Source organism: Salvia hispanica, unplaced genomic scaffold (assembly GCF_023119035.1).
Source record: "Salvia hispanica cultivar TCC Black 2014 unplaced genomic scaffold, UniMelb_Shisp_WGS_1.0 HiC_scaffold_305, whole genome shotgun sequence".
Taxonomy (NCBI): domain Eukaryota; kingdom Viridiplantae; phylum Streptophyta; class Magnoliopsida; order Lamiales; family Lamiaceae; genus Salvia; species Salvia hispanica.
The window spans coordinates 1-27,712 of record NW_025952031.1 but is presented as its reverse complement, the minus strand read 5'-3'; the positions used below and the strand labels follow the sequence as shown (position 1 = coordinate 27,712).

Genomic DNA, 27,712 nt, shown 5'->3' with positions numbered 1-27,712 from the left:
AAACAAGATCAATTGCAACAATTTGGAGAAGAATATCAAACGTGGGGTTTTTTATGAGTACTATGATATCAAGTGTTGGGGTTTTTGGATTGCAACAATTTATTTTAAAGGAGAAATGTTGAATTGCAACATAGCTTTCACAAGTTCGATATAAATAATACTCATGCAAAACAAATGCCCCAATTGATCATAGCTAGGATCAGTCCGTCATGAGTGCAAAAATATGTACCTATTAGAACATACTACCTCCATCCCCCAAAATTTGCTACACTTTGACTCGACACGGGTTTTAAGAAATGTAATAGAAAGTGAGTTGAAAAAGTTGGTGGGATGTGGGTCCTACTTTAAAGTATTAGTTTTATAATAAAATGTGAGTAGGAATGAGTTAGTGGAATATGGGGCCCACTACCAAAAATGGTAAAAGTGAAGTGTATCAAATTTTTAGGGACGGACCGAAATAGTAAACTGTATCAAATTTTCAGGGACAGAGGTAGTACTATAAAACTGCCACAATAGATAGTTAGTCTAAAAATTTATGAACTTATCCTTCACACTAAATCTCTTCGTGGTAATTAGACATGGCCAAACCAAACCGTGGAAAGCTAGAGAAGGCAATGTTGATTGGACAAGATAAAAGCCTTATGTTAGTTCAACAAAACAAAAAAATATGACACTTGAAAACATTAAAGTATGCATAATCCAACCAGTTAATGCAATACGCAAACATTATAAGCTAAGAAGTTGAAACAAAAAATTCAACACCAGAATCAAGTTAGGGGAAGGTACTGTATTTTGAAGAAGAAAAATGCATGCCTATGCTATACATGACAAGACACAGGAAGTATTTTGAAAGTGCACCAAAGATGAGACCCCTCCATATCCCTATTGTTTACCCACAGTTCTCTCTATGACATCTAGGTTAATACACATATCAAGGAAACTACACTCCTGCCCCCACCCCCACCCTCACCCTCACCCTTCAAATAAAACAGAACTGAGTGTTTTTGTATGTTACACTTCGTGACTGCACACCACATAGAATAGCATGAAGGTGGGGTGTAACAGAGAACTTATCAACAAGCCTTGAGAGAAATGTCTTACTTTTGTCAAATAAAGCAAAAGAAAAGGGGTTCAGAGGTCCGTACATATAGTTTTTTTTTAATGAAAAAGAAAAAACTCATTTTAGAAAACAAAAATAAGAAACAAAAGGGAGAGGGAACTTATAAACTAATTCTGTTCTTTTTTTCACCAATTTGAAGGGAGTAAAAGAATAGAATTACATAAAAATTGAACAAGGTTAATCTGAGTCCTTCCAATTCTTCATCTGAAAATGGTTTTCCATATGCTTCATACCCATCCTTAAAACTCATTTCGTGAGCTCTCGAGCTAATGGCGTCATTTAAAGCACCCACGCGAGCCTTATTTACTAGTTCTGCCAAATCTCCTGCTACAAAACCCTGAGTCCACCTAGCTAACTTCCGGATATCAAAACAAACTTCAACCTTGTGATTACGTGTTAGAACTGATAGTATGTCATGCCGTTCATTTTCTCTTGGAACATCTAAAACAAATTCACGATCAAACCGCTGCCTTAAGGCAAGGTCAAGAGCATTAGGCTTATTGGTTGCTCCAATCGTCAGCACATAGCTACCAGGTCCAATATTCGATCTTTCAAGATCCATGCAAGCGATCAAATATTTTACCGGGCACTGCAACAAGCTATCCGTTTCTGAAGTCAATGCATCAATTTCATCAATGAACACAATAGATGGTGCACTCTTGTATGCTCGGGAACAACTCTAGGATACCTGAACATGGTCCAAAAAAAGTCAAATGGGAAAGAAATGTAAACAAAGTATTAATGTTTGAGGATTATTTTGATGGAACACAATCCTTAGAAAAGTGAAAATTATAAGATTAGACTGTGGAGAAGTCAGAAAGCCTAGTGACACAGTGGTTTAGCAGGAGAAATCAAAGTGAATCAGGGGAAGCCTCTTTCAAAAATGAACAAGTAGAAAGTCAGCCCAAGTTAAACATTTAGTTGATTCTTTGAGAGGACTTACACTAACACAATTACCAATATGGTGAACAGCAATGTATAAGAAAGAGAAACCAACTAAGTTGTTTGGTTGCATACAATTCAACATAAATTGTGATTTAGGAACAGGTAGCCCAATCACATACAGAAAAACCAAGATTAGCCCACACGTCCATATATGCCAATTTTAAACCAAATAAGACCCCATCAACTAGAACATATGATATGCTTACAGTAATGTAATTCTTAGTCTCATGAACTAAAACATGACACACACTTTGCACAGAAAACTCATATAATGCATTCCCTCTAAATAAACTGCATTTTAGACACCAGCATTCCGGCCAACACATCACACAATTTGCATGATCATGTTGTACCCAGAGATAATCTGCATTCAGTGGCCACAAGGATTCCAACAAAGTACAAACACATTTGTACAATCAGGTCATACAATGCAATCGCAATTGCTCTAATTAAGCTGCATTCAATGGCCATTTATGTTCCAACAAAAGTATTACACAGTTTGCAAACAAAGTCATACGATGCAGTCCCTCCAAATAAACTGCATTTGATAGACATCAGCATTCCGACAAACACATCTACCAATCCCATTCATTATGCCCTACGATGCAACCCTAAATAATCTTCATTCAGTGGCCATTAGGATTCCATCAAGCACATCACACAATTTGCACAATCAAGCCCACTGAATATTGAGGCAATTGCAATCCCCCAAAATAATCCACATTCAATAGACATTCACATTTCAACAACAACACCACACAAAATGCACAGTTAAGTTGCACAATGCAGCAATCTTATCATCAAAACACAATACCAGAAACGCCAGCCTTTAACGCAGCTGCAGATGTTTCATAAAACGGCACTCGAGCCTCATTGCCAATGGCTCGAGCCAACATGGTTTTCCCACAGCCCCGTGGCCCTTGTAACAGAACTGCGGTGCTTCCAAACTTACGCAGTATCTCCGACTGGAGCATCGGCGCAACCACCTCCCTATTCAAATCCCGCAACATATCCATATCCAATCCACCCATATCACACCACTTACTGTCATTCTTCTTCACCCCTCTCTTACTATCCCCTAATTTATTTCCTCGCCCTAGATTCCCAACTATTCCCATAATACCCCCATTCGCATCCTCCTCTCTCACATCACCACCAGATTTATGATTCGTAGCAGAATCGAGTTCCCTAACGTTAGATTCTGAATGACTACCCGAAGCGGAAGCCCTAGATTCCCAACTATTCCCATAATTTATTTGTTTTAATAATTTGTCTGGCCTATGACTGATCTATATTTCCTGTCCTGATGATGCGGCAGGAGAGGTTTCTTATCCTATTGATGTGGTAGGAAGAGTTTTTGGCTAGGTTATGGCTGACCTATGGTTGACCTAAAGCTATTGGAGATGCTCTAAGCAGCGTCGATCTAGCTATTTGTCAATGCTTGCTCACTTTTTGCATTGTTCAGCCTTTTCTCAAGTACTCCCTCCGTCCCAAGGAAGATGACCCCTTCCTTGGGCGGCACGGGATTTTATGCAGTTAATTTTTGTGTGTTAAGAGGAGAGAGTAAAGTAAGAGAGAGGAAATAAAGTAGAGATAAAAGTGTTTCCATTTTAAGTAATGGGTCATCTAGATTGGGACAAACCAAAAAGGAAAGTGAGTCATCTTCAATGGGACGGAGGGAGTATTACATAGCTCGAAAGGTTTATGACTCACTTATTCCTCGTCTATTTGATCCTCTCCCGACCAACAAGAGTATGTAACTTTGGTTGGGCACGAGTTCTAATATATAATTGGTAAAATAAGAGAAAGATCATAATGAAAGGTAATTAAGTATTATTAATGGAGAGTGTGCCTTACCTCAATAAAGAGATGAAGTTCCAAAATTAAAAAATGCGTACTCTTATGTGACGGAAGAAATGAGTAGTTGTTTAGAGCATCGTCTGCCACTGTGGCGTCGCGGACGATGGCCTCTCCATCGTCCGCGCCCGATCTATCGTCTGCGGATGAAGAGCGGACGATGCCTCATCGTCCGTCACTGTAGCATCACGGACGATGCGACGGACAATGCACACGCGTTTCCAGTTAAATATTTAATTTTATTCAATTTTCAAAACCTATATAAACCCGTTACTTTTCACTTCATTTTTCACTCCTTTCACTCTTAAATTCACACTACATTTTCTACATTCAAACAAAATGAATCCCGGAGATTACCCAAGTCCGAATAGTCCGATGTTCGGTGGTGCACGATGGCCGGGTATAGAACCCGATGAATACCGACACCAACACCCAGTACGATCCCGATTTCAGCACGGACTCGTACAAGCTGTCCGACATAAAGCCTTCCCTCCGCCGCTGCTGCCTCGGGTTCGCGACCAAGAAGAGGCGGCCCAAGGCAAAGAAGTTGCCGCTTACGACGGTGAATGAAGAGTTCGCCCCAGGGAGGACGAGCTTACGACGGAGAATGAAGAGTTCGCCCCAGTGAGGACGAACTACCAACCGGAAGAATCCATCGTCTTGACGAGATGTTGGATTGATATTTCAGAGGATCCGGAGGATCAGGTGTTCTCCAACAACCAGAAGGTTACTGCGTACTTTTGGAATAGTGAAAAAAGTAGCGTGTTTAAATAAAGAAAAAAAGTACAAGTTATGGAATAGTGAAAAATTCAAATATGTGCTTAGTCTTAGAAAGGATACTTATGAAAAAAAAAGTATGAAAGGTTATGAAAAAAAAATCAAAGGATTGGAAAGTGAGTTGAAGGAGAAAAATAAAGTGTTAATAGTGCCTTGGGTTTAGAAAAGTGGAGTCAATTTTACTCTACTTGGGATATTTTTATCTTTAGTCACCTTTTAGCCAAATATTTCTCACCTACCAAAGAGCCTACATTACAACCAAAAAAATAAAGACCTTTCGCACTTTTGATATTTAATCACATCTAGTAGAGGAGGGATTAGACTTTGAGCAAGCCTATGGTAAACTTTGTATTATGCATGAATTGAGTGCTTATATACACATTACCTTCATACACTTCGAGAGTGAGAGAACACTTCCCATCCTTGGAAGTTTGCCACATGTGAGAGCTTGAATTTAAGGTGTTCCACGAGTTAGTAATGAAAGTGCACTAATAAGCCTTGCTTGATTTGATTGCGTTAATACATGCTTAATATATTCTTCCATCTTTTGAGGCAATTATGACGTCTAGTCCTTGTGCAATTCGTGCGCCTATTCTTGTGTCTTTATTGTTTTGTTCGAGGACAAACAAAAATGTAAGTTTGGGGGAGTTGATACGCTCGGATTTTGCACGGTTTTAAGGCCATTATTTGGTCCGTTTTTTATGTCAAAGTTGCATTACATGTCCATTATTTGCATATTTTGTCTATTTTGGTATTTTGACATGTTTTGTGAGAAACGTGCATAATTGAGCCGAAAAAGGGAGCCAAAACGCAAAGTCTGGAAATTTGGAGTCAGACGGCGACCGGCGACCGCCGCGGACGTGTGCCCGACGGGCAGATCAATGCAGCGGTCCGCCTCGAAAAAATACGCTTGGAAGAGAAGTCTCGCACGGCGACCGCCGGAAGTCGTGCGGCAGTGACTCTCTGGACTCCAACGCGGCGACCGCCGGCCAAGGTGCGGCGGCCCGCCGGAGAAAGACGGCGAATTCGAGATGCCCTAGATTTGCTCTAAGATTTACCATAATTTGAAGATCTTTTCCTTCTACAACAAGGATTGACTTTCCCATATAAATAAGACCTCAAGCTTCATAAAAAAGAGAGAGCTTCTACTTGCAAAGTAATTCATAGAGATCAAGAGCTAGAGTACTTCACTTGTGCAAGGAGTTGGAGAAGGATTTCAAGAACATCAAGAACGACAAGGATTCAACATACAGGTTTTATTTGCTTTAGTTTTATGTTCAAATTATTTTCCCTTCAATCTATGTGTTTAGCTTATTTTATCATGTGTAACTAAACTCATAGGATTCTAGGGATGTTTTAGTAATGACTTTGGTTATACAATTCCAATTTTCTATTTAATATCCGTTATGTTTTTACTTTGTTTCTTCCCTAAGTAGTTTTGATGCTGCATGATTGAGTGACACAATCTTGTATGATGTAATATAGCTTGCTTCATAACTGTAACAGAGTTCTAGCGAGTTAGATTCACTTATTAGACGCTACAGTTAGCTTCCCTTAAAACGGCACTGTTAATTGAGAGTGAGGACTTTTCAAAGGTCTTAGGAGCTTTATGGAGTTACGTGTTAGGATTGACAACCCTAATTTTGTAATCAACGTTTGCATCGCATGAACATAAGCTAAGTGACTCGTTCTATCAAAGTAATAACTGTGCTAGGGTATTGTAGTTTGGAACTTGTATAACCATAACTGTGAACGCACATCCCTGGGATTCCCTTATCTCTATCGATTATCTCTATGTTTTATTTGCATTTAGTTGTTATATGCTTTTTATTGTTTTTAGTTTTCAAAAGTTTTCCAAAACCTACTGCTTTTCCAGATAATAATTGAGTCTTAGTAGAGGATAGACACTTTGTGTTTGCCTTCCCCGTGTTCGATATCTGATACTGACCTTTGGCTATACTATATATACTCTGTATACTTGCAGATTTATTTAGTGCTAAAAAATAGTGCATCACTTGTTCGCAGGGGAGTACGACAAGTGCGAGAGGGAGCAGGCCAGCTGCGAGAGTTTCGCGGATGTGCGCGACAAGGCAATCTAGTTGTACATGTCATTGTACGGCGAGTTCAAGCACTAACAGTCCTGAGCGCTTTTGAAGGAGAAGCAGAAGTTCGTTGGAGGTATGCTGCCAGAATCGACGGCGGCGAAGAAGAGGGCGTCGAAGCGCACCTTCACTGATTATACAAGCAGCGAAAGCGGCGCATCTCCAATGGACCTCAACAATCCGGTGTTCGAGGATGAGAGTTCCGGCACACCGATGTCCTCCCGGCGTCCCCCTGGCATCAAGGCTGCCAATGGCAAGGGCAAGGCGACATCCTCCTCCGCCGCGCTGCCTGACCTGACACCGAGCCCGACCCCGAGCGCGACCACGGCTCCGTCTTCGGCTGCGGCACATGCCTACACGGATTTGGTGGCCTCCTTAGACTACAGGACGTTGTTGAATGCGCAGAACGCCCTGATACAGGCGACCAACCCGGCTCAAATCGAAGGCATCCAGTGGATGATCGATGGCCTCAGCCGCAAGTTGGGACTACTCTAGACTAGCCTCCTTTTTTTACATGTAGTGCACTTTTTTTTTCCTTATTTTTTAAACTTTTTTTAATTAAATAAATGTAGTATTTGCCCTAATTGTGTTGTTTTTATTTATCTATTTTGCTTGATATATTTGCATTAATTATATAAATATAAAATAGAAGTAAAATAGTCTGCCCCATTGCAGGTAAAAGAGGTGGAAGATAAAATACTGATGTGGTAATGCATAAGTGGGACTTAGGGCGGGCTATAATCCGCCCCCTTGTATTAAACGAATGCTTTAGAGGTGAAAATAAAATAGAGGGTACGTAGGACGAGATTAAAGTTAACTTAATGAAAAAGCTACTAAACTTTTTCGTTTAAAATCAGTTTAAAAGAAATAAGATAAAGATGAAAATAACATAAATAAATCAAAACAAAAATATACTCCCTCCGTCCCAATAAATATGAAATATTTGGTTTTCGGCACAGGATTTTATGCAAGTGTTGTTTTGTGAGTTATTGAAGAGAGAGTAAAGTAAGAGAGAGGGAAAAGTAGAGAGAGTGATGTTTCCATTTTAGGAAACGTTTCATTTTTAGTGGGACAACCCAAAAAGGAAAATCGTTGCATTTCTAATGGGACAGAGGGATTATATACTTAACACCCTACATAATTGGCCGAGTTGACTATATGTGGGTCACGGCGTGCAACTATCCAGGCCCCTCAATAACTAACTAATCAAGCAACGAAATCAAAAACTATGTTCATGTTTTGTATTGATTTTATTTTGAATATAATTACAACGTGATTGGAGTATTTGAGAGGGACTTTTTACGAATTATACACAAATAAAGTAAAATCAAAGACCATATACATTTAAAAAAACAAAAAAAAGATATTGTTAAGGACTTCAATACTTCCATCTCTCATACTCCATATTAACTGTAGATTATTATCAGATGAGCTTCTTTTAAACAATATTTATACAAGTTCCGTCTAATAAAATTACAAATATGTCAATAGATAATGAATGCACGAACATATTTTGGCCCACTCTCACCTCAACAGATAGAGTAAGAAACTCACATCATTCACGAATATAGCACGCATACTGTTGAAGGTAACAGTGGAACCAAAACTGAAGCTCAAGGTGAAGAGGCATGCAATGCAAAGTTGAATATAGATGACATGGATATTTGTCACGTGAAAGAGAATGGAGCACGAGACTTAGCTGAAGCTAATTGTGTGCAATCCAAACCTAGTTCAGAGGATACTACCAAGGCACCAGCTGTGCACTTGGACCACAAGAGATCATGGAGGGACTTGGCAGTGCAAGGAGCAATAAAGAAGAGCCGTTCTTGATTCAGCCGTGATTAAGTTTGTTAAAGCAAGAGATTAAGAGTTGTGCATAGATTAAGGAGTTGTTCTAGATGCTTCTTGTCTACGCTATATAAGCTGTAATGTAATTTGGATTTTATGCAATGAAACAATCACAATCAATTCGCTTGCTATTTCTGGCAATTTACTTTTTGGCCTTCTTCTTCATGACTTCACTCATTTGTTTCCATATCCCACTGGCCACTGCATCGCGGATACACCATCAGCAACATCAATCTTCTCCGCTTGTAGTGTTCTTGAGTTCCTGGACCCAAAAATACCAAGACTTGAGGTGAAGAAATGAGTAAATATAGGAATAAAAATGTAGTAGCAAACCAGCAGCACCTCATCCGAAAGAGAAGGGGGTTTAGTTAACACTTTATTGAAATCTTCATTTTTGATGGTCAAGCTACCCCCACAGGACAATGATGGTCGTTCAATAGCGAACACAGAAGCTACCGTCACCTATTTCAAACAAAATTTACCGCTTATCCACATCTAAGGGAAAAACATTGCCAAAAACACAACATTGATTTTTAACTAAATAGTCATATACTATCATGAATGAACTATTACATTTTTTCCAAAACTATCTTGAATTGTTTACTTTGAGCAATTTAACCCCAAAAGTACAGAGACGGAAAATTTACAGCACATTATGAGGCATTAAAAAGTTCGTTATTACACACTAATTTCCATGTTAAGTTTCCAAAGATCCTACACGACTTCCAAGTTCTGGATATCATATCTGGTGACAGATAGGTATCAATACTTTCTCATATTTTGGGAATTCATTGATCAACATCAAAAGTTCATGATAGATGTCAAATACTCCATAGTATGGAGTATATTTGAACGTTTAATATTTTATCACATAAAGATGTCATAACGTTACCTTTTTTTTCCTTTTTATTTGCTTAACCTATGCAGCTTTTATAGTTAAACCAGAACATCAATAGTTTTCACCATTTCATAAGGAGTTGACAAGAATGTCACTTACCGAAGAAAATAGATCAGCGCCAGTGAAATTGTGACAAGCATCGAGTTTTCCTAGAGCCATCAGATCCACCTCAGGATCAATTGGCTTGTACAGAGCGAGAGCTTTTAGTATCTCACCTCTTTCTTCTGGACTAGGAAGAGGAGCATATAAAACCCTACCAAACTCTTCTTTGATTGCCGGGATACGATCCAAAATCTCTACCCTGCCAATACGTCAGCAAGGTAAGAAATGTAAAATAAGGGCACATGAAACGATAATGAACTCTTTGAGAAAAATATTTCAGCCATTTGAACCATGAAGATACCGTACTTAGATGATGAAGCAAACACATATACATCTGATTCATTTTCTATAACAGGGACTTGGTATTCTATATCAATGTTTGGTTCCGCACCTGCAATAGAAGATGTTACATTCTTATTAGCTACAAGTGTAGATATGCTGAGTAACAAATAATAAATTAATAGCAAATGGAGCATTTGTAAAGAGCCATTTATGGACCTCTCTATATTCCTCCGACTTCCATACATCTTCGTCCTTCTCAAGTTCACTGTCTGAAAAATCCTCTGAGCTGAACATTTCCAACTGATAGAAAAGGACGGTGGTCATAACAGATACTCCATAACTCATAGAATGAACACCTAGACATACATAGCATTTGAGTAGAGCATGCTTTAGCTAATTTAGGAAAAGACCAGAGAACGGTATCAGGAAAAGATCAGATAATGCTTAATGTTTCCTTTTTTTATTTCTAAGAAAGACCTGAGACAATTCTATCAACTAATTAAACCTATGTGAACAATTCATTTTTTGAGAACAGCTTAATGTCTCTTTTTTCTTGTTCAAATACAAAGCATACCACAAAGTCTTAATGGATACTTTCTTTCTACTATATTAGCGTTGATTACACATCATTTATAAACTATAATAAGTTTCTTTACAAGGCTGTTCAGGCATTCTGCTTCTCCCCTCCCCTTATTTAGTGCTAAAAATTCTCTGCTTGTTATGAGTACATAACAGAGACAAGTACAATACATATTTGTACTATTTTTATGTTTGGGGTAAAGTATCTTGATGGGTTTTAGTCTGGGCTACAGCTTGAAAATTAACCTTAGGAATAATGCCATTATCAGCAAGATTGGAACAAAGTAGAAAGGATGTACCTCGTCAAAGAAAAGTATACATGGAGGGTGAAGTTTTGCACATTTGAAAATATTTTGCACAATCATCCTGCTCCACTTCCCAAACTTCAATAGTTCAGTGCCCTATATGGAGACCAAAAGTAACACAATAAGGAATCAGTGATCTTTGATGGTCGCCAACTATTTGGATCAAATGCCAAAAAAGAGAGAACCTTGATATGCATGAAATTCGCTCCTGCTTCTTTAGCCAAAGCTTGGACAATCAATGTCTTCCCACAACCATGAGGACCATAAAGGAAAAAGGAGGATGGCATGTTCTTCATCCCAATTGCCCCAAGAGACTATATAAGAGAAGCTTATTTAGAAATGCTAAGCTCCAAGAGTTGAGCAAGAAAAAAGATAAACAATCAATAAGAAATATTTTCAGCTGCCAAGTCACAAGATACCTAATTGCTAAATGGTACAATCAACAATCAATAAATTAGGAACAGAAGTAAAGAAACTATATACCCTTAACTATATGATGATAATTCGCACAGTAATTGAAGGCCTCCAAATATAAACAAGCTCAACAAAAAGGAAAGGTAACTACCTCATAAACTCGTGGAAACTTTATACGCTTAACTACCAGACGCTCAAATTCCAATTTCAACAATTGAAGGCCTCCAACATCATACCAGTTTGTATATGATTTTTTAGAAAACTCTTCCATTTCAGCAGAAGGCGAAACCCAATCCATAGCATCCTGCAATAAGTTTGATTTCAATATTTGTAAGCCAGAAGGTGAAAGCTAGAAAGTTTCAATTAATTTCAGGTTACATCATATAGTGTATATACAAGAAACTTAATTAAGTGATATACTACAGTTTATATTTGTTTCCGTGGATAAACCAAATTTTAACAAGAACAAAAGATCAAGTTTCAGAGGTAATTTTGAAATTTGAGAGATAGATACAATGTACCGAAGCTAGCTAGATAAGACAATGTTGATTGGACAAGATAAAAGTTTTTTATTAGTTCAACAAACAACAAAATATGACACTTAAAAACATTAAATCATGCATAATCCAACCAGTTAATGCAATACACAAAAATTATAAGCTAAAGAAGTTGAAACAAAAAAGACCAACACCAGAATCAAGTTAGGGCGAATGCACATAACTTTAAAGAAGAAAAATGGCAATACTGTCACATATCCATGCCTATAAATGACAAGAAACAGGAAGAATTTTGAAAGTGCACCAAAGATGAAATCTCTCCATATCCTTATTGTTTACCAACAAGTCTCTCCATACGATTGTTTTTGTATGTTACACTTCATGATTGCACACCACATAGAATAGCATGAAGGTGGGGTATAACAGATTACTTACCAACAAGCCTAGAGAGAATTGGCTTTCTTTAAAAATAACATAGAAAAAAACTCTTTTTAGGATACAAAAATAAGAAACCAAAAAAGGGGGAAATTATAAACTAATCCGGTATCAATACTCAATTCCTTTTATTTTTACGAATTTGAAGGGAATAAAAGAATAGAATTACATAAAAATTGTGCATGGTTAATTTAGGTCCTTCCAATTCTTCATCTGAAAATGATTTTCCACATGCTTCATTACCATCCTTAGAGCTCTTTTTGTAAGCTCTCGATCTAATGGCGTCATTTAAAGACTCCATAGAAGCCTTATTTACTAGTTCTGCCAAATCTTCTGCTACAAAACCTTGAGTCCACCTAGCTAACTCCCCAAGATCAAAATCAACTCCAACCTCATGATTACGTGTTAGAACTGATAGTATGCCATGCCGTTGGTTTTCTCTTGGAACACGTAAAACAAATTCACGATCAAACCTCTTCCTTAAGGCAAGGCCAAGAGCATTAGGTTCATTGGTTGCTCCAATGGTCAGTACATAGCCACCGGGTATACTATCAGATCTTTCAGAATCAGAACCGTCATTCACAGGTTCCTTCATGCAAGCCATCAACTGTTTTACCGGGCATTGGAACAAGCTTTCCGTTTCTGAAGTCAATGCATCAATTTCATCAATGAACACAATAGATGGTGCGTTCTTGTATGCTCTGGAGAACAACTCTAGGATACCTGAACATGGTTCAAAAAAGTCAAATGGGACAGAAATGGAAACAGTGTAACAATCGTTGAGGAATGATAATTGATTTGATGAAACACAATCCTTAGAAGAGTGAATTATACAAATCTAGAGATTAGGCTGTAGAGAAGTCAGAAAGCTAGTGACAAAGTGGTTTAGCAAGAGAAATTTAAGTGAATCAGGGGAAGCCTCTTTCATAAAATGGCTATCACATAGTTAATACCTGGAGACCGCCTTGCAAATACAAGCGCCTCTGCATCATAAGTAGTATGGTTGGCACGCAATTACCCCTGGGGTCGTACGAGAGCTGCATTGACTCTGTTGAAACCCCAAAAACTCTTGTGCTGCACCATAGAGATTTCGAGGTCAGTATGTGAACGAAAGAATGCACTTTCGAGGTAAATGGAAGCTGAACTAAGGCATAGGAAACTTGGAATTATGAGATTTTTCTTGAATTATCTAATGAAGCAGCCATCTAATACATAAGGATTAAAGATATGAGAAACTTAAGTCAGCCAAAACAGCAAAGCTTAAAACTCCTAAATCCTAACAAGATATGAATCAGAAGCACAAACAAAACAGGAAAGCTTGAAACTCCTAAATCATCACAAGATATGAATAAGAATGCACAAACAAAAGCCTTATATTTATGCAATGCAAATACACTTTATTAACAAGAATGAATGAGGCACCTGGCACTAGGAGGCCTTCTGGGAACCTCAGGCTCAAACTCAACAGGGAGGCCAAGAAAACCATTAAACCTATCAAATGTGACATGAGCAATGTGTCTGACATTAGTAGGCCAACCAATCTCCATAATCCTGTCACAATTCTCACCACTGATGCTCTTACACCCCACCAAAGATTTCCTGAAAACAGTGAGCAAAAGAGCCAAAACAGAGAAGTCGTCTTGGCCTCCCTCTTCCTCCCCACTTTCTACTTGTTGTTGTATACGTCTACAATAATTGGAGCCGTACAAATCTACAGGAGCAGGGCTAATAAGAGGGGAATGATTGAGTTGGCCAAAACCATCATTGCTTGAGGGAGTAATGGAGCTTGAAGGGGAAGGCAAATGGGAGGAGGATTGATGAAGTATATCTGTCATTCTGTTCAAAGAAGTGATTTTTTTTGGAATGGTTGTTGAGTGGAGTTGGATTGAAGCAAGAGTTTTATTGTTTTGGGTTCATTGCTTAGTCTGCAATTTGCTTAATTGACTAGGAATTGCTTTGCTTTGATGTAAAGAGAGGAGAGTTGCAATCAATGTGGTTATGGAGTTGTGTGTTTCTTTATAGTAAGTGATAATACCAATTAGTAACCAACAACGGTACCAAACACTCTCCAACTTTTTTTTGAATAATCCCTCGAAATTCTCACTATTGAATTTGCAGTTTTGGTCTATTTTTTTCTCAATAAAGCTATACAGCCGGGCCACACATACAAGGGTATAATTGTATGAAGCACTCATAAAATATTAAGAGAATTGAGCCAGTTATTAGTGCATTAGAATATAATTCTAAAAGAGTGATAATAGTAATAATGGTGATATTGGTAATATTAATTATTATACTATTCTTTTTAGAGTATATCGCATCTTAATAATCTTATTGATTTATAAAATATCGTAGGATCATTATAATTTTAGATTTTAATATTCTTAATTATTACTAATTACATATATGTGATATAGTTTTATAAATTAATATATGACGTATAAACTAATATTTACGTATTGTGATATAACAATATATTAATTACACTAATTAATTAGTATAAATGGTGTTTGTGTTTTCATATTTTAACATGTTTAAATTGTTATTATCGATTGAATTCTGTTTTTTTCCAATTGATATATTGGATCTGGATTAATATTTGACGATTTAATTTCAATTGTTATTCGATTTAATTGATAAATTTTTCAATTGATTTTCAATAATTAGAATATTTAATTGAATAATAGATATTCAATAACTTGTATATTTAATTAATAGTTAGAGGATAAATTAAGATGAATTTGGGATTTCAATTGAATTATTGAGAATTTCAATTAATTATAAAAAAATTAAAAAAATTAACAAAATTAATTAATAACAATATGAACATAGAGAGTGGAGTGCTAAAACTATTATTCATTCTAGTTATCAGACAATAACTCCCATAGTGGTTGACAATTGAAGACAAACAAACATGATTAAGTGCGTGGAATTATGTCTACAAAAGTGGCGCGCAAAATCCTAGTGGCCAACATAATTACCCAATTTGAGTGCATGTGACAAATTTAATTCAGTACAACAATTTCTTACGAAAAAGTGCAAGTTTAAAAATCAATAATTTAATTTATGCCACTGGTCTGACATTTTTTACGATAAAAAAAATGTTGTAACTCAATCGTATCGAACATATTCGACCTTTTGAAATTGAATTACTCAACATTAATCAAAATTAATTTTGTCGTAGAGACAAGACTAATCTAAGAGCATCTCCAACAATGAGAGGTAATGGAAGAGGTATATTATCTATTGTATCTTCTGGAAAATGAAATATACCCTTTAAAAAAGTAACACATTTCAAAGGAAAAATGTATATAAAAAGATAAATAATTTTTAAAAATAAAATAATACTGTAAAATGTATTTAAAAATATAAACCGTAATACCTTCTCAAATATCTTTTCCCTTAGAGAATGATTTTTCATGAAAAGAAGACAAATATGGTAGTTATAAGATTTTATCTCTCCATTGATTGAGATGTAAAGATACCTCTTTAAAATTAAAAAGATATAATACGTTTTCAAATACCTCTCTCTCTAGATAATGATTTTTCATGCATAAAAAGTAAATTTGGTAGTTATCTAATTTTACCTCCCTATTTAATTCTCTCGTTGAAACTGCTCTTATACGTACTTATGATATTCTACCATTGGCATTAAGGTGGAGAAGAGGACATTTCAGAACTTTCATGGCAAAGTTTAATCATCAAATATCAAAATTTCAAAGTGCAATGTGAAATTTTGGTTTTTTACCAACTCATTTTTTATTGAAAAATTCATGAGTATACCATTGGGAAGGTTTCGATGATACCTTCTTAATTGTACGTCACGAATAAATCCAACTTCCAAATAAAAAGGCAAAATATAAAGTATAAACTACTTTCGTTACCCAAAACCAATAGTATGGGTATTGTTAGAGCTTTATGATAATTCATTTGGATTTAATCGGATTTATGTGAACCAAGTTATTGTCCAACAAAGTTGAACCTGAATTCTTTTACTTAAATTTGAAAATAATTTATGTATATAAAAAAAATTAACTTATTTTTATTATTATAATAAAAGATAAAATTTTTAGATCATCAATGTAGCTAATTAATTTAATAATAATATAAAAATATATAATTTAATAATACTTCTATTTTTTTAAAAAAATTGGTGTGGAATACAGGGACTTTGAAATGGTTCTAGCAATGCACTCTACTATGATATGTTATTTTAAATTCGTATATATTTCATCTCTATCCCATTTTATTTCAAACTAAGTTCTTTTCTAACTCACAATTTTCTCTTTAACATACAAATGTGTCTCTATTACAAGCTCAATAATTATACAAGCACTTTCGCAACTTATATAAGCTCTTGAATATTTATTTTTTAATAAACTCTAAACAATTGTAAGTTCATTAAAATAAACTTAATTAAACACCCATTATATTTTGTCTAATCCACTAAATTGAACACTGTTGTTATCACCATAGAATATTTCAAAGAGTAGTTGCGAGCAAGTCCACCACGCATCCCATATTATGAAAGTCAAGATCTGACTTAATCTCAAAAATATGTCGAGGAAAATAAACTTCAAACCCTCAACCTCAAATTTCATAAATAACTAAGCATGTATTTAGGCGTCATACTACATACTACTATATTTCTTGTCTTCCCATAGAAGTCTCCCATTGAACCTTAAAATAGCTCTTTCATGTTCATTACTTTTCAATCATAAAAGAAACCAGTTTGGGAATGATGAAAAACATAAGACATTCACAATTAGCATCAATAATATATAAGATGTATGTTGTCTAGATACTTGCAGCAAAGTAGAAACAAAATGACTTGAACAAAAAATATCCTGAAACATTAGATAACTTTAGAGGATTTGAACAAAAAACATACTGAAACACTAAACAAAACTTTAGAGAATACGAACAAAATTGTTGTCTTCAGATATACTCAAATATTCCTACCTAAAGTGGCTCCAGCCAATGTAATCAATCCATCACTTCTTTCTCCCTTTACTCTTTTTTGAAACAACAGTCCATCCATCCACAACTTGAGGAGCATCTTTCGTGCTACTTTCATCAGCCACAATATCAGTCAGATTGTGATCCGATTGGTGCTGTGGTTGTGGAGCATCAACTTCCATTGCTGACATGTTGTTCTCTATAATTGCATCATCTTCATCACTGTCTTCCTCATCATCGCTGTTGGGCTGACAAAATAGAAATCGAAAGAGAGGAAAACTGAAGTTACTGATGTGAGTAACATGAGTAGACTATTCATCAATCCTATAACATACTAATCAACATGGATATGGCTAACCACACAAGTTATAATACTAAAACTTCTCCCGTTAACACAGAAACATAGGAGATAGATGGCAGCAGTCTTACCTGTCTGGTATAAGAAACACTTGGAACATTTGTTTCTCGCAGCTTCTTTATTGAGTCAAACTGACCTTCTAAACATTCTTCACGCATTAGCATAAATTTTTCTGCAACCTGCGCAAAAAAAAAATCAAAGACAAAAAATGAAAATACGTCAATAGTATTTCATTGTAAGAATAAAAAAATGGAATATGGTGATTGATAAGTATGTATTCTAATAATCCTTCATCTTTGACCATGAAACAACTCAATCAAGTAGGTGATACTGATATCTATTGTTTGCAATCACCGTAGGAATCAATATTATTCAGAGTATAAATTGTGCATGATTGGAGTTTAGGAGTTTTTTCTATTCCACAAGTGGAATCCCCAGTCTGGCATGGTGTTTATCATAGGAAGTGTTTTTTATGTCAAACTAGCTACACAAGGCAAGTGCCTGCTTCCATTTTGAATATTGGCTCGTTGCATATAATATGACTATCTTAAGATGATAAGGTCAAGTGCAATAAGAGAATCCAGAGAAGTATCAGATAGATGGCGATCCCAGTTCCTTATTTTCTAGTAATTTTCTCCTTAATTATATAATTTGAGTAGAAAATTTTTGCTTTACTCTTCAATTTCCATCATACACACCAGCATGGGATATAGGTTGGGGCATAAGAAGTTAGTAAGCCTTCACATTATCACATATGAATGGACATGAACTAATTAGGAGGAGTCAAATTTAGGGCAAATAGATGAAGATGAATAGATGAAGATGAACAGATGAAGATGAACAGATGAAGATGATATACCTCCTCAACACTGCCGTCCTCAATATCAGTATTGAGAGAGTCCATGAATTCATAAAGTATAACCTCTACATCATCAATATACACTTGATCTGCACAACAAATAAAATCCAACAATTACTAAAACAAACTTAGGTTTTTATACTTGAATGAATGTCATCTCAATAACACTCTGTTTTAGAGTATGAATAGATATTAATTAAGCAGGTAGGTACGAGTTCAAGTGAGAAATACCTTTGGATTGAGTGAGGAAATTGAAGAGATTGTGGCCGAGCTGCTGCGATTTCTGGAGAGTGTCGCGGCCACCCCACCCGTTTTCGATGGCCATCCGCAGTGCAGCCCACCGAGAAAGAACCATCTGAATTCCATCGCCGAATTGCGCCGCTGCCTCCGGAGTCATACGCTGGTTGTTCATCCTTCGAATTTTGCCCTTTTTTCTTCTTCTCTTCGAAATTGACACAGAAAAGGAAAATTGAGAGATTGAAGAAGTTGGATCGTGTTTATACTTTGTCTGGGCTACCCTCTTTATTTTATTGTGGGCTCTTACACGATACTCAAAGGCCCAAAATAAATTTTTTCATGATTTTATGAACAAACAATAAATTTTATGTCTATAAAAGGCATTGAGTTGTTGATAAATTACACACCAACAAAATCATTCTCCATTCTCTCTCAAGCTCTCAACATTTTATCGTACATTTTAAGAACATTGTATTGCTCGATTTTTGGAGCTCCGTCAAGTTCATCGGTGCCTAGCGTGTTTGAGATGTTATATACGTTAGGAGAAAGTCGTTTCATCTTTGGGGATAATACGTCAATCCAAGAGTACTAATGGTGATGTAATTTGTCTTGCTTAAAGAGAGTTTTCCTTGACTAGACTTAATAGTTCGATTATTTTATAATTTTCATTGTAATTTCCATTTCATTTACTGTTGTTTTTTTTCATTAGTTACCATAGTTAGAATACCGCGTTTTTATGATTCACGAATTTTATCGCAGTTTTTTTTTACAATTCTTAGAGAGGGAAGAATTGTAACATCCTTAACATGCATAGTTTCTATCTTCATCTTTACACAATTTATTATTTTTTGTATATTTATGTTATCTCATCCAATGAGATGGTGCCAAATGGCACAATCTCATTGGTTGATATATATATACTTTTAAATTAATATATCTTTAATATAAAATATAATTTTTCTTCCTCTATAAATAGAGACCACATTTGCTATAGTTTGCACACAAAAAAAAATATCTCTTTCCTCCTCCTATAATCTTCTTGTTTGATAAAATTTCATATTTTTAAGCTTACTTTGTTGCTAACTATGGATGATGATGAGAATAATATATTCTCCGATTCCCCAAATTTCTATCCTTCCCAAAACTACAACCCTTCCCAAAATTTTAATCCTTCTCAAGATTATTTCCCTAGTTTTGATGATTTTCCAAATTCTGATCAATTCCAAAATTCATTTCAAAACCAACATTCAAGCCAAGTCATATCACCAACCAACTTGAGTGCTTCAAACACTCCACATGATTGGAGTGAGCAAGAAGACATGTCATTAATGTCTGCTTATTGTTTCGTGAGCAGGGATGCAATTGTTGGCACCAACCAAACTAATGCCCATCTATGGCAAAAGGTTCTTGATCAATATGAGGAAGCAAGAAAAGAAAATCCAGGAATGGGCCAACAAAGAAGTTTAGAGTCATTGAGACAACGCTACAAACGACTCAACACAAATGTCACAAAGTGGATTGCTGCATACAAAAAAGCACATGATCGAGCTACAAGTGGCCAATCTAAAGAGGACATTGAGAAAGCCGCTCAACAACTGTATGGTAAGAGAAAATTTACTCACCATAAGGTGTTTGAGGAGGTGATGAGATACAATCCTAAGTGGGAATTGAAATTGAATAGTACTGGTTCAACGCGTTTCCAGCCAGATGAAGATAGTCTTGAAGAAAGTCGTGGGAGCTCAAAAAGGTCGAGGACTAGTGAGGAAGGAGGACCTCAAATTGACTCCATTCCTGAGAGTCGTTCTTCAACATTGCAGCGTCCTACCGGAAGAGATCAAGCTAAGAGTAAGGCTAAAAGAAGAGGCAAAGAAGTTGCAACGTCTTCATATACAATCCCTAATGATTTCACTGCAGCACTGCGTGAAATGAGAGTTACACGTGAAAGGGAATGTGATATTCAAGAACGGAAGATCAAAGCAGCTAGTGATATTCAGGAACGGAACATCAAGGCAGCTATCCTTACTCCGCTGATGGCTAGGAGGGACTTAACTCCAGAAGAAGAAACGTTGAAACGCAATCTAATAGCAGAATTATTTGGGAATTGATCGTAGTTTATCTGTTTTCAATGTATGTTTCTTATTATGCAAATTTCAACTTCTGTTGCTTAGTGTGTAATCTTCAATTTCTGTTGCTTAGTATGTAATCTTTAATTTATGTTGCTTATGTAATTTCCAGTTTATGTGATAAGCCCTTCAATCAAAGTATGACTACATGACATTACAAGTGGGGGTGGAATCCAATGACATCCCATGTGATCACGAAAATCAAAGTGTGACTATATGACAAGTCATTTTCTATCAAGTGGGGGTGGAATCCAATGACAACCCATGTGATCACGAAAATCAAAGTATGGCTACATGACAAGGCATTTTCTATCACAAATGGTGGTGGAATCTAATGACATCCCATGTGATCACGAAAATCAAAGTATGGCTACATGACAAGGCATTTTCTATCACAAGTGGTGGTGGAATCCAATGATAACCCATGTGATCACGAAAATCAAAGTATGGCTACATGACAAGGCATTTTCTATCACAAATGGTGGTGGAATCTAATGACATCCCATGTGATCACGAAAATCAAAGTATGGCTACATGACAAGGCATTTTCTATCACAAGTGGTGGTGGAATCCAATGATAACCCATGTGATCACGAAAATCAAAGTGTGACTATATGACAAGTCATTTTCTATCAAGTGGGGGTGGAATCCAATGACAACCCATGTGATCACGAAAATCAAAGTATGATTACATGACAAGTCATTTTCTATCACAAGTGGTGGTGGAATCCAAGGACAACCCATGTGATCACAAATGATAGTAGTGGAATCCTATGCTCAACAAATTACTTCTATATATTTACTTATATGCTTCAAGAAAATTATACACAAATCCTCTCACGATTATTGAGCCAACTCTCCCTAAAAAATGTCATCAAGTTCTAATTTTGAAGCTTTCAATCTTCTTGAAGACAATGAATGGGAAGAAAAAATTGTTGAACAAAATCAGCAACTCGATCAACTAATCGAGGATATAGCTATTTGGCCAACAACCTTGCCTTCACAACCTACAACCCAGACGGCTAGAGCTAAAAGGAGATACATTGAAAGGAAACGCGAAGAGGGTCATGATATTATTTTCGAGCAGTACTTTGCTGAAGATCCAATCTATCCTCCAGATATTTTTCGAACAAGGTATCGCATGCGAAAACCTTTGTTCGAAAAAATAATGAACAAGCTCATCGACACCGACAACTTTTTTGTGCAGAAGCGTGATGCTACCGGTCGACTTGGTATGTCTGCAATTCAGAAATGTACAGCAGCGATGAGGATGTTGGCCTACGGGGCGGCGGCCGACTTGCACGACGAATATTTGAGAATGAGCGCACAACTCATTCGCAAATCTCTCATCAAGTTCGTTGAAGGTGTAATCTCTAACTTCGGCGATGAGTACTTGCGAAAGCCCACCGAAGAAGACTTGGCAAGACTTCTGCATATTGGAGAACAACGTGGGTTTCCAGGCATGTTGGGTAGTATTGACTGCATGCATTGGGAATGGAAGAATTGTCCCACTGCATGGGCTGGACAATATGCCGGAAGAAGCGGGAATCCGACAATCATCTTGGAAGCAGTAGCATCTCAAGATTTGTGGATATGGCATGCTTTTTTTGGAACTCCAGGTTCGAGAAATGATATTAATGTGCTTGATCAATCTCCTGTTTTTGATGATATTTTGGAAGGTCGAGCACCGAAGGTCAATTACATAGTAAATGGCCAGGAAAAAAATATGGGATATTATCTCACTGATGGCATATATCCTCAATGGGCGGCGTTTGTCAAATCTATACCAGGTCCACAAACGATGAGGCACAAGTTGTTTGCTCGACATCAAGAGTCTGCGCGAAAAGATGTTGAACGAGCTTTTGGTGTTTTGCAAGCTCGTTTTGCTTTTATCAAATGTCCATGTCTTATTTGGGATCGTGATATTATGGGGAAGATAATGATTGCTTGCATAATCTTGCACAATATGATAGTGGAAGACGAAAGAAGCACATATTCGAACTATTGTGATCCAGCAGAATTTATTCAAGATCGACTTGGACAAAGTAGTCATGAGAATGGAGATGGAGATGCGAATAATGATTTCATATATTCTACGAATAGAATTGCGAGTCTAGCTTCTTACATGAAAAACAAAGCCCAACTTCAAAACAGAGAAGCTCACAAAGCTCTGCGAGACGATTTGGTTGAGCATATATGGGCAAAATTCGGCAATTGCAATTGAATGTCTAGTTTTCATCTTATGTATGAGCACCAATTATGTATTTTAAATTTTATATTTCAATTATTGTAATGTATATTTTTTTTTGTTTGTTTTTATAATTTTTAGTTTGTCATTTATTACGTTTTTCTATAAATTTACAATAATAAGTATTTCATGTATTAATAATATTATTAAAAAATAATATAAAAATAAATATATAATAGTGTGGTTGGGTGGTTGGGGTGGTCATTGATAAACCAAGAAAATGTGGGTGGTTGGGTTGGATGACTATTGATGATGTGGAAGATGATGAAAAGGAAAAATGAGACATTTTAATGGCGGACGGAGGGAGTAGTTAATTATTATTTATTATTTATACAATTATACTTTCTCTGTTTTATTGAAGATGATCCATTTTTTTGTCCCAATTAAGATAATTCATTATTAAAAATAAAAATATTTTTATCTCAACTTTATTCCTTTTCTCATACTTTATTCTCTCCACTTAACACATAAAATAAAATTATTTAAGATTTCGTGCTTCCTAAAGAATGGGTCATCTTCGGCGGGAGTACTAATCATATCGACCCAAATGGCACGAAAAGTCTGTATCTCTTAATTTACAAATAATTAATATATTCAAAGATTCTTATCTAGGGATTAAGTCTAGAATGGGCATGTGCATATGTGCTAATCCATATATGCTATGTTTGAAAGGAATTAAGTATCTTGTGTCAAATGTAGAAGTAATCATATGAAGTAAATTAATTTGTGAAGTAGTTGTGGGCTCAAGATGAGATGAAATAGATATTTATATTATTCTAATCCCTTATCATTCTATGCTTAATTCCGCTAACTAAGTTTTAGCCAAGTTCATGAACGACATTTTTAATTTAATGTAAACGTACAAATGGGTCACCATCAAATATTAAATTCTTCGAAAAAATTAAAGACCTTTGCCCTCATTACATGTTCCATAAATTCATGCTCATATTTTGTTGACAAATTGGGGGGGGAAGATATATACATTACTGTCATCAATATCTCAAGTTTAAGCTAAATAATATTAGCATATATTTGGGAAATTTATGTCGTGTTCTTAAGAGTGTCATGGATCTTTCAACTAGCAATATTTTGTTATTTTGGAACAAAATCTAGCAATAATTGGCTTGTCAAATAGAATTGTGAGAATTTGGTTTTATAGGATCTGGATTGTCTCGAGTTGGTCCAGAGGTTTGCAAATGACATCATTTCTTGCTTCTGCCGTTTAATATCTTATAATGGTTTGATAACATTCATTAAATTTCACTATGTCATAATTTTTGAACATTGTAATAAAAAGGTTGGTAATATATACATTGCGGAAAATATTTCGTTAAAAACTATTTCTATTTGGTGGTAAGTTATTAACAATAAAATATAAATGATTCCTTAGATAATATTCTAGTTTTAAGATTTATGCCATTTTCTAATGTCAATCGCGATTATGTTGTATTTTAATCATGAATTTCCTCCGTAATTCTATGTGTTAATGAAACGAGACTTATTCATCATAATAGGTGAACTAAAAGAAAAATTAATAACCATCATGGTAAAAAGCACTCAGTGAAGAGCTACTACGAAAAAATATTAAAATATTCATAATAATTAAATAATGAAACAAAACAAATACTCCATTTTATCTGCGACTGCTACATAAACAATGAAATAGTAAGAGAAAACGAGCAACACTAAGATGTTATTCATCATTTGTAATCCGAAAAAGAATTGTCATCTTAAAAGGCAATTTACCGAGGCATAAAAAGGAACCTCAAATGTTTTGGGCATAACTTATTTAAACATAAAAACGGTATAACAACAATTTATAAAATAAAATTATAAAAAAGACTTAACCCTTATAAATAATTAAATTTTAAATATGTGCTATGTCGCGTTAATTGTCAGCTCTTGAGAGTAGAAATATTATTAATATGATAAAAAAAAAAGACAACAAACTACTACTTTATTTAATTGATAGTAATATACCTTTTGAACAAATACTACTATAAATGGAAAAAACGGAAGATTGATTCCTATCTTTGGGGATAGAGAACTCTAAATTCTTGCATCGGCTGTCTCATCTATTAAAGTGTTAAAATGTTTGACACTCAAGCTTATAAATTTGATGGACTGCCTCTGCAATATTTGCAATATTTTCAGGTACTATATTTCATTACCATTTATTAGTTACTCCCTCTGTCCGTCATTAAATGTCTTAATTTTCTTTTATCATCTGTTCACTAATAAATGTCTCATTTCACTTTTACTATATTTGATTAGTAGATCATACATTTCACCAAGTCATTCAACTCACATTTTATTATAAAACCAATATATAAAAGTAGGTCTCACATTGTACTAACTTTCTCAACCCACTTTACTTTATAAAGTCAAACAATATTTTAAAATCAAATATGGGACATTTAATCATGGACGGAGAGAGTATATTTTAATTTTGTATACATGTTGCGTATGTATATTTGATGAATTTAAATACTCCTCCTATTTTATGTTTCATTTTACGAGTTCTGCTATGTAGATTAGTTAAATGAATTTTTTGAAGAGTAATTATCTAATTGCTCGTTATTGGGTGAGTAATTAATGGGTTGGGATGCCACTAGAAAATTATTTCTCCTGTTCCACCCGAGATATTCTTATTTTCTAATGGCACGAAATTTTAAGACTTCTCTCTTATTTTATTATTATCACTTTTTCATTCTTCCTACTCACTCCGTCCCATTAAAGATAACCCACTTTCCTTTTTGGTTTGTCTAAATAAAGATGACTTATTATTTAAAATGGAAATTCTTTTATCTTATTCTATTCTCCCTCTCTTACTTTACTCTCTCCACTTAACACACAAAATAAAGTTGCATAAAATCCCGTGCCGTCCAAGGAAGGGGTCATCTTCCTTGGATGGAGGGAGTACTTATTATCTTTTGGTTTAATACATTAGCATATTTTTCTTATTCTCGCCGAATTTCTTGCCGATTTCACGCTCGCCGATTGCAATGGTTCGACGAGCGGACCGGTTAGCGCCGGGAATTGGCTAGCCGGTCGCTCACCAACCATTGTGGATGCTCTTAAATAAACTATTAGACTTGTGTTATCAAGTTAGTTAATTCAATGTTTTACTGATTAGTAATCTTTTCTATTATGAGGTTTTATATTGTGTTACATTCCTTTTGTACACCGATGCACCACGGTATAAATGGTGATGTTTTGTACTTTTTCACTCATTAAATCAAAAGGGAAAATATCTTCTCCCATTTCTCTTCTCTGCAATTCTCGATCTCATCCTAGCTCCAATGGAGTCTAGTTCATGATCTTATTATGGTATCAGTGACAATTTTCTTCCGCATTTCATCATATTTTTCTGATCGATTCTGTTTCACGATGAATGGTCGGGGCAATCGAGGTGGCGGTGGTGGTGATCGCAACCATCAAGCAGCCGATGATGTCTCAAGTCCCTATTATCTTCATCCTAGTCTGGTTTTTGTATGTTTCTTGGTAGCTCGTTGATATCTTGGCATTCAAAGAAACAACACACTGTCTCAAGGTCCTCGGCTGAGGCTGAATATCGAGCCATGGCTCTAGCCTGCTGTGAGGTAGTCTGGATCATAGCATTGTTGAAGGATTTTGGCATCTCAGTGAAGCTGCCCGTTCCTCTCTATTGTGACAGCCAAGCAGCCGTTCACATAAGTACTAATCCTGTTTTTCATGAACGGACGAAACATATTGAAATTGATTGCCACACTGTTCGTGATAAACTCAATGAGGGAGTGATTAATCCAGTTCATGTCCACAACTCTCACCAGCTTGCGGACATCTTCACCAAACCACTGTCAGCCGGCCCATTTCAGACATTGCTCTTCAAGATGGACTTCACCACTGTCTACAATCCATCTTGAGGGGGCCTATTAGACTTGTGTTATCAAGTTAGTTAATTCAATGTTTTACTGATTAGTAATCTTTTCTATTATGAGGTTTTATATTGTGTTACATTCCTTTTGTACACCGATGCACCACGGTATAAATGGTGATGTTTTGTACTTTTTCACTCATTAAATCAAAAGGGAAAATATCTTCTTCCATTTCTCTTCTCTGCAATTCTCGATCTCATCCTAGCTCCAATGGAGTCTAGTTCATGATCTTATTATGGTATCAGTGACAATTTTCTTCCGCATTTCATCATATTTTTCTGATCGATTCTGTTTCACGATGAATGGTCGGGGCAATCGAGGTGGCGGTGGTGGTGATCGCAACCATCAAGCAGCCGATGATGTCTCAAGTCCCTATTATCTTCATCCTAGTCTGGTTTTTATATGTTTCTTGGTAGCTCGTTGATATCTTGGCGTTCAAAGAAACAACACACTGTCTCAAGGTCCTCGGCTGAGGCTGAATATCGAGCCATGGCTCTAGCCTGCTGTGAGGTAGTCTGGATCATAGCATTGTTGAAGGATTTTGGCATCTCAGTGAAGCTGCTCGTTCCTCTCTATTGTGACAGCCAAGCAGCCGTTCACATAAGTACTAATCCTGTTTTTCATGAACGGACGAAACATATTGAAATTGATTGCCACACTGTTCGTGATAAACTCAATGAGGGAGTGATTAATCCAGTTCATGTCCACAACTCTTACCAGCTTGCGGACATCTTCACCAAACCACTGTCAGCCGGCCCATTTCAGACATTGCTCTTCAAGATGGACTTCACCACTGTCTACAATCCATCTTGAGGGGGCCTATTAGACTTGTGTTATCAAGTTAGTTAAT

General features: G+C 36.0%; 6 protein-coding genes across 9 annotated transcripts; 2 read left to right on the top strand and 4 right to left on the bottom strand.

Moving 5' to 3' along the window:
• Positions 1–1,083: 1,083 nt before the first annotated feature.
• LOC125198865 (ribosome biogenesis ATPase RIX7-like) lies at positions 1,084–3,281 on the bottom strand. Its single transcript, XM_048097117.1, has 2 exons — positions 2,880–3,281; positions 1,084–1,808 (listed from the first exon to the last, which is right to left on the bottom strand). The coding sequence occupies exons 1-2, from the start codon at positions 3,181–3,183 to the stop codon at positions 1,753–1,755; spliced, it is 360 nt and encodes a 119-aa protein (XP_047953074.1). The 5' UTR covers positions 3,184–3,281; the 3' UTR covers positions 1,084–1,752.
• A 5,330-nt stretch (positions 3,282–8,611) lies between these two features.
• LOC125198864 (cell division control protein 48 homolog C-like) lies at positions 8,612–13,231 on the bottom strand. 4 transcript variants are annotated; one of them, XM_048097114.1, is made up of 10 exons: positions 13,115–13,231; positions 12,331–12,884; positions 11,381–11,533; positions 11,001–11,129; positions 10,810–10,911; positions 10,148–10,231; positions 9,951–10,040; positions 9,647–9,848; positions 8,992–9,111; positions 8,612–8,911 (listed from the first exon to the last, which is right to left on the bottom strand). In XM_048097114.1, the coding sequence occupies exons 2-7, from the start codon at positions 12,763–12,765 to the stop codon at positions 10,017–10,019; spliced, it is 927 nt and encodes a 308-aa protein (XP_047953071.1). In that variant the 5' UTR covers positions 12,766–12,884; positions 13,115–13,231; the 3' UTR covers positions 8,612–8,911; positions 8,992–9,111; positions 9,647–9,848; positions 9,951–10,016. The 4 variants fall into 4 exon arrangements, with proteins under 4 accessions (XP_047953071.1, XP_047953070.1, XP_047953069.1 ...); XM_048097113.1 differs by having other exon boundaries at positions 9,956–10,040; XM_048097112.1 differs by lacking the exon at positions 9,951–10,040.
• LOC125198867 (rho GTPase-activating protein 1-like) lies at positions 12,876–13,996 on the bottom strand. Its single transcript, XM_048097119.1, has 3 exons — positions 13,584–13,996; positions 13,115–13,235; positions 12,876–12,884 (listed from the first exon to the last, which is right to left on the bottom strand). The coding sequence occupies exons 1-3, from the start codon at positions 13,994–13,996 to the stop codon at positions 12,876–12,878; spliced, it is 543 nt and encodes a 180-aa protein (XP_047953076.1).
• Positions 13,997–16,992: 2,996 nt separating this feature from the next.
• LOC125198862 (pre-rRNA-processing protein TSR2 homolog) lies at positions 16,993–18,813 on the bottom strand. Its single transcript, XM_048097111.1, has 4 exons — positions 18,569–18,813; positions 18,338–18,426; positions 17,550–17,657; positions 16,993–17,368 (listed from the first exon to the last, which is right to left on the bottom strand). The coding sequence occupies exons 1-4, from the start codon at positions 18,747–18,749 to the stop codon at positions 17,156–17,158; spliced, it is 591 nt and encodes a 196-aa protein (XP_047953068.1). The 5' UTR covers positions 18,750–18,813; the 3' UTR covers positions 16,993–17,155.
• Positions 18,814–19,534: 721 nt separating this feature from the next.
• On the top strand, positions 19,535–20,797 carry LOC125198866. Its single transcript, XM_048097118.1, has 2 exons — positions 19,535–20,176; positions 20,278–20,797. The coding sequence occupies exons 1-2, from the start codon at positions 20,078–20,080 to the stop codon at positions 20,677–20,679; spliced, it is 501 nt and encodes a 166-aa protein (XP_047953075.1). The 5' UTR covers positions 19,535–20,077; the 3' UTR covers positions 20,680–20,797.
• A 590-nt stretch (positions 20,798–21,387) lies between these two features.
• On the top strand, positions 21,388–22,968 carry LOC125198861. Its single transcript, XM_048097110.1, has one exon. It carries the CDS (start codon positions 21,566–21,568, stop codon positions 22,919–22,921), a length of 1,356 nt encoding a protein of 451 aa, XP_047953067.1. The 5' UTR covers positions 21,388–21,565; the 3' UTR covers positions 22,922–22,968.
• The last annotated feature ends 4,744 nt before the right edge of the window (positions 22,969–27,712 follow it).

Excerpts from the sequence above, each read along its gene's own strand:
- LOC125198865 (XM_048097117.1), bottom strand. The coding sequence starts at position 3,183 with ATGGGAATAGTTGGGAATCTAGGGCGAGGAAATAAATTAGGGGATAGT. Across the intron at positions 1,809-2,879 it reads GTTAAAGGCTGGCGTTTCTG|GTATCCTAGAGTTGTTCCCG; the intron begins GTATTGTGTTTT and ends GACCATGTTCAG.
- LOC125198864 (XM_048097112.1), bottom strand. The coding sequence starts at position 12,765 with ATGGCTTGCATGAAGGAACCTGTGAATGACGGTTCTGATTCTGAAAGA. Across the intron at positions 10,912-11,000 it reads CGAATTTCATGCATATCAAG|GGCACTGAACTATTGAAGTT; the intron begins GTTCTCTCTTTT and ends GTCTCCATATAG. Across the intron at positions 10,232-10,809 it reads GTATACTTTTCTTTGACGAG|TTGGAAATGTTCAGCTCAGA; the intron begins GTACATCCTTTC and ends CTTTTCTATCAG.
- LOC125198861 (XM_048097110.1), top strand. The coding sequence starts at position 21,566 with ATGTCATCAAGTTCTAATTTTGAAGCTTTCAATCTTCTTGAAGACAAT.
- LOC125198867 (XM_048097119.1), bottom strand. The coding sequence starts at position 13,996 with ATGACAGATATACTTCATCAATCCTCCTCCCATTTGCCTTCCCCTTCA. Across the intron at positions 13,236-13,583 it reads AGAAGGCCTCCTAGTGCCAG|CACAAGAGTTTTTGGGGTTT; the intron begins GTGCCTCATTCA and ends TCTATGGTGCAG.
- LOC125198866 (XM_048097118.1), top strand. The coding sequence starts at position 20,078 with ATGTCACAAAGTGGATTGCTGCATACAAAAAAGCACATGATCGAGCTA. Across the intron at positions 20,177-20,277 it reads AGCCGCTCAACAACTGTATG|CCAGATGAAGATAGTCTTGA; the intron begins GTAAGAGAAAAT and ends ACGCGTTTCCAG.
- LOC125198862 (XM_048097111.1), bottom strand. The coding sequence starts at position 18,749 with ATGAACAACCAGCGTATGACTCCGGAGGCAGCGGCGCAATTCGGCGAT. Across the intron at positions 17,658-18,337 it reads AGGACGGCAGTGTTGAGGAG|GTTGCAGAAAAATTTATGCT; the intron begins GTATATCATCTT and ends TTTTTTGCGCAG. Across the intron at positions 17,369-17,549 it reads GTGTTTCTTATACCAGACAG|CCCAACAGCGATGATGAGGA; the intron begins GTAAGACTGCTG and ends CTATTTTGTCAG.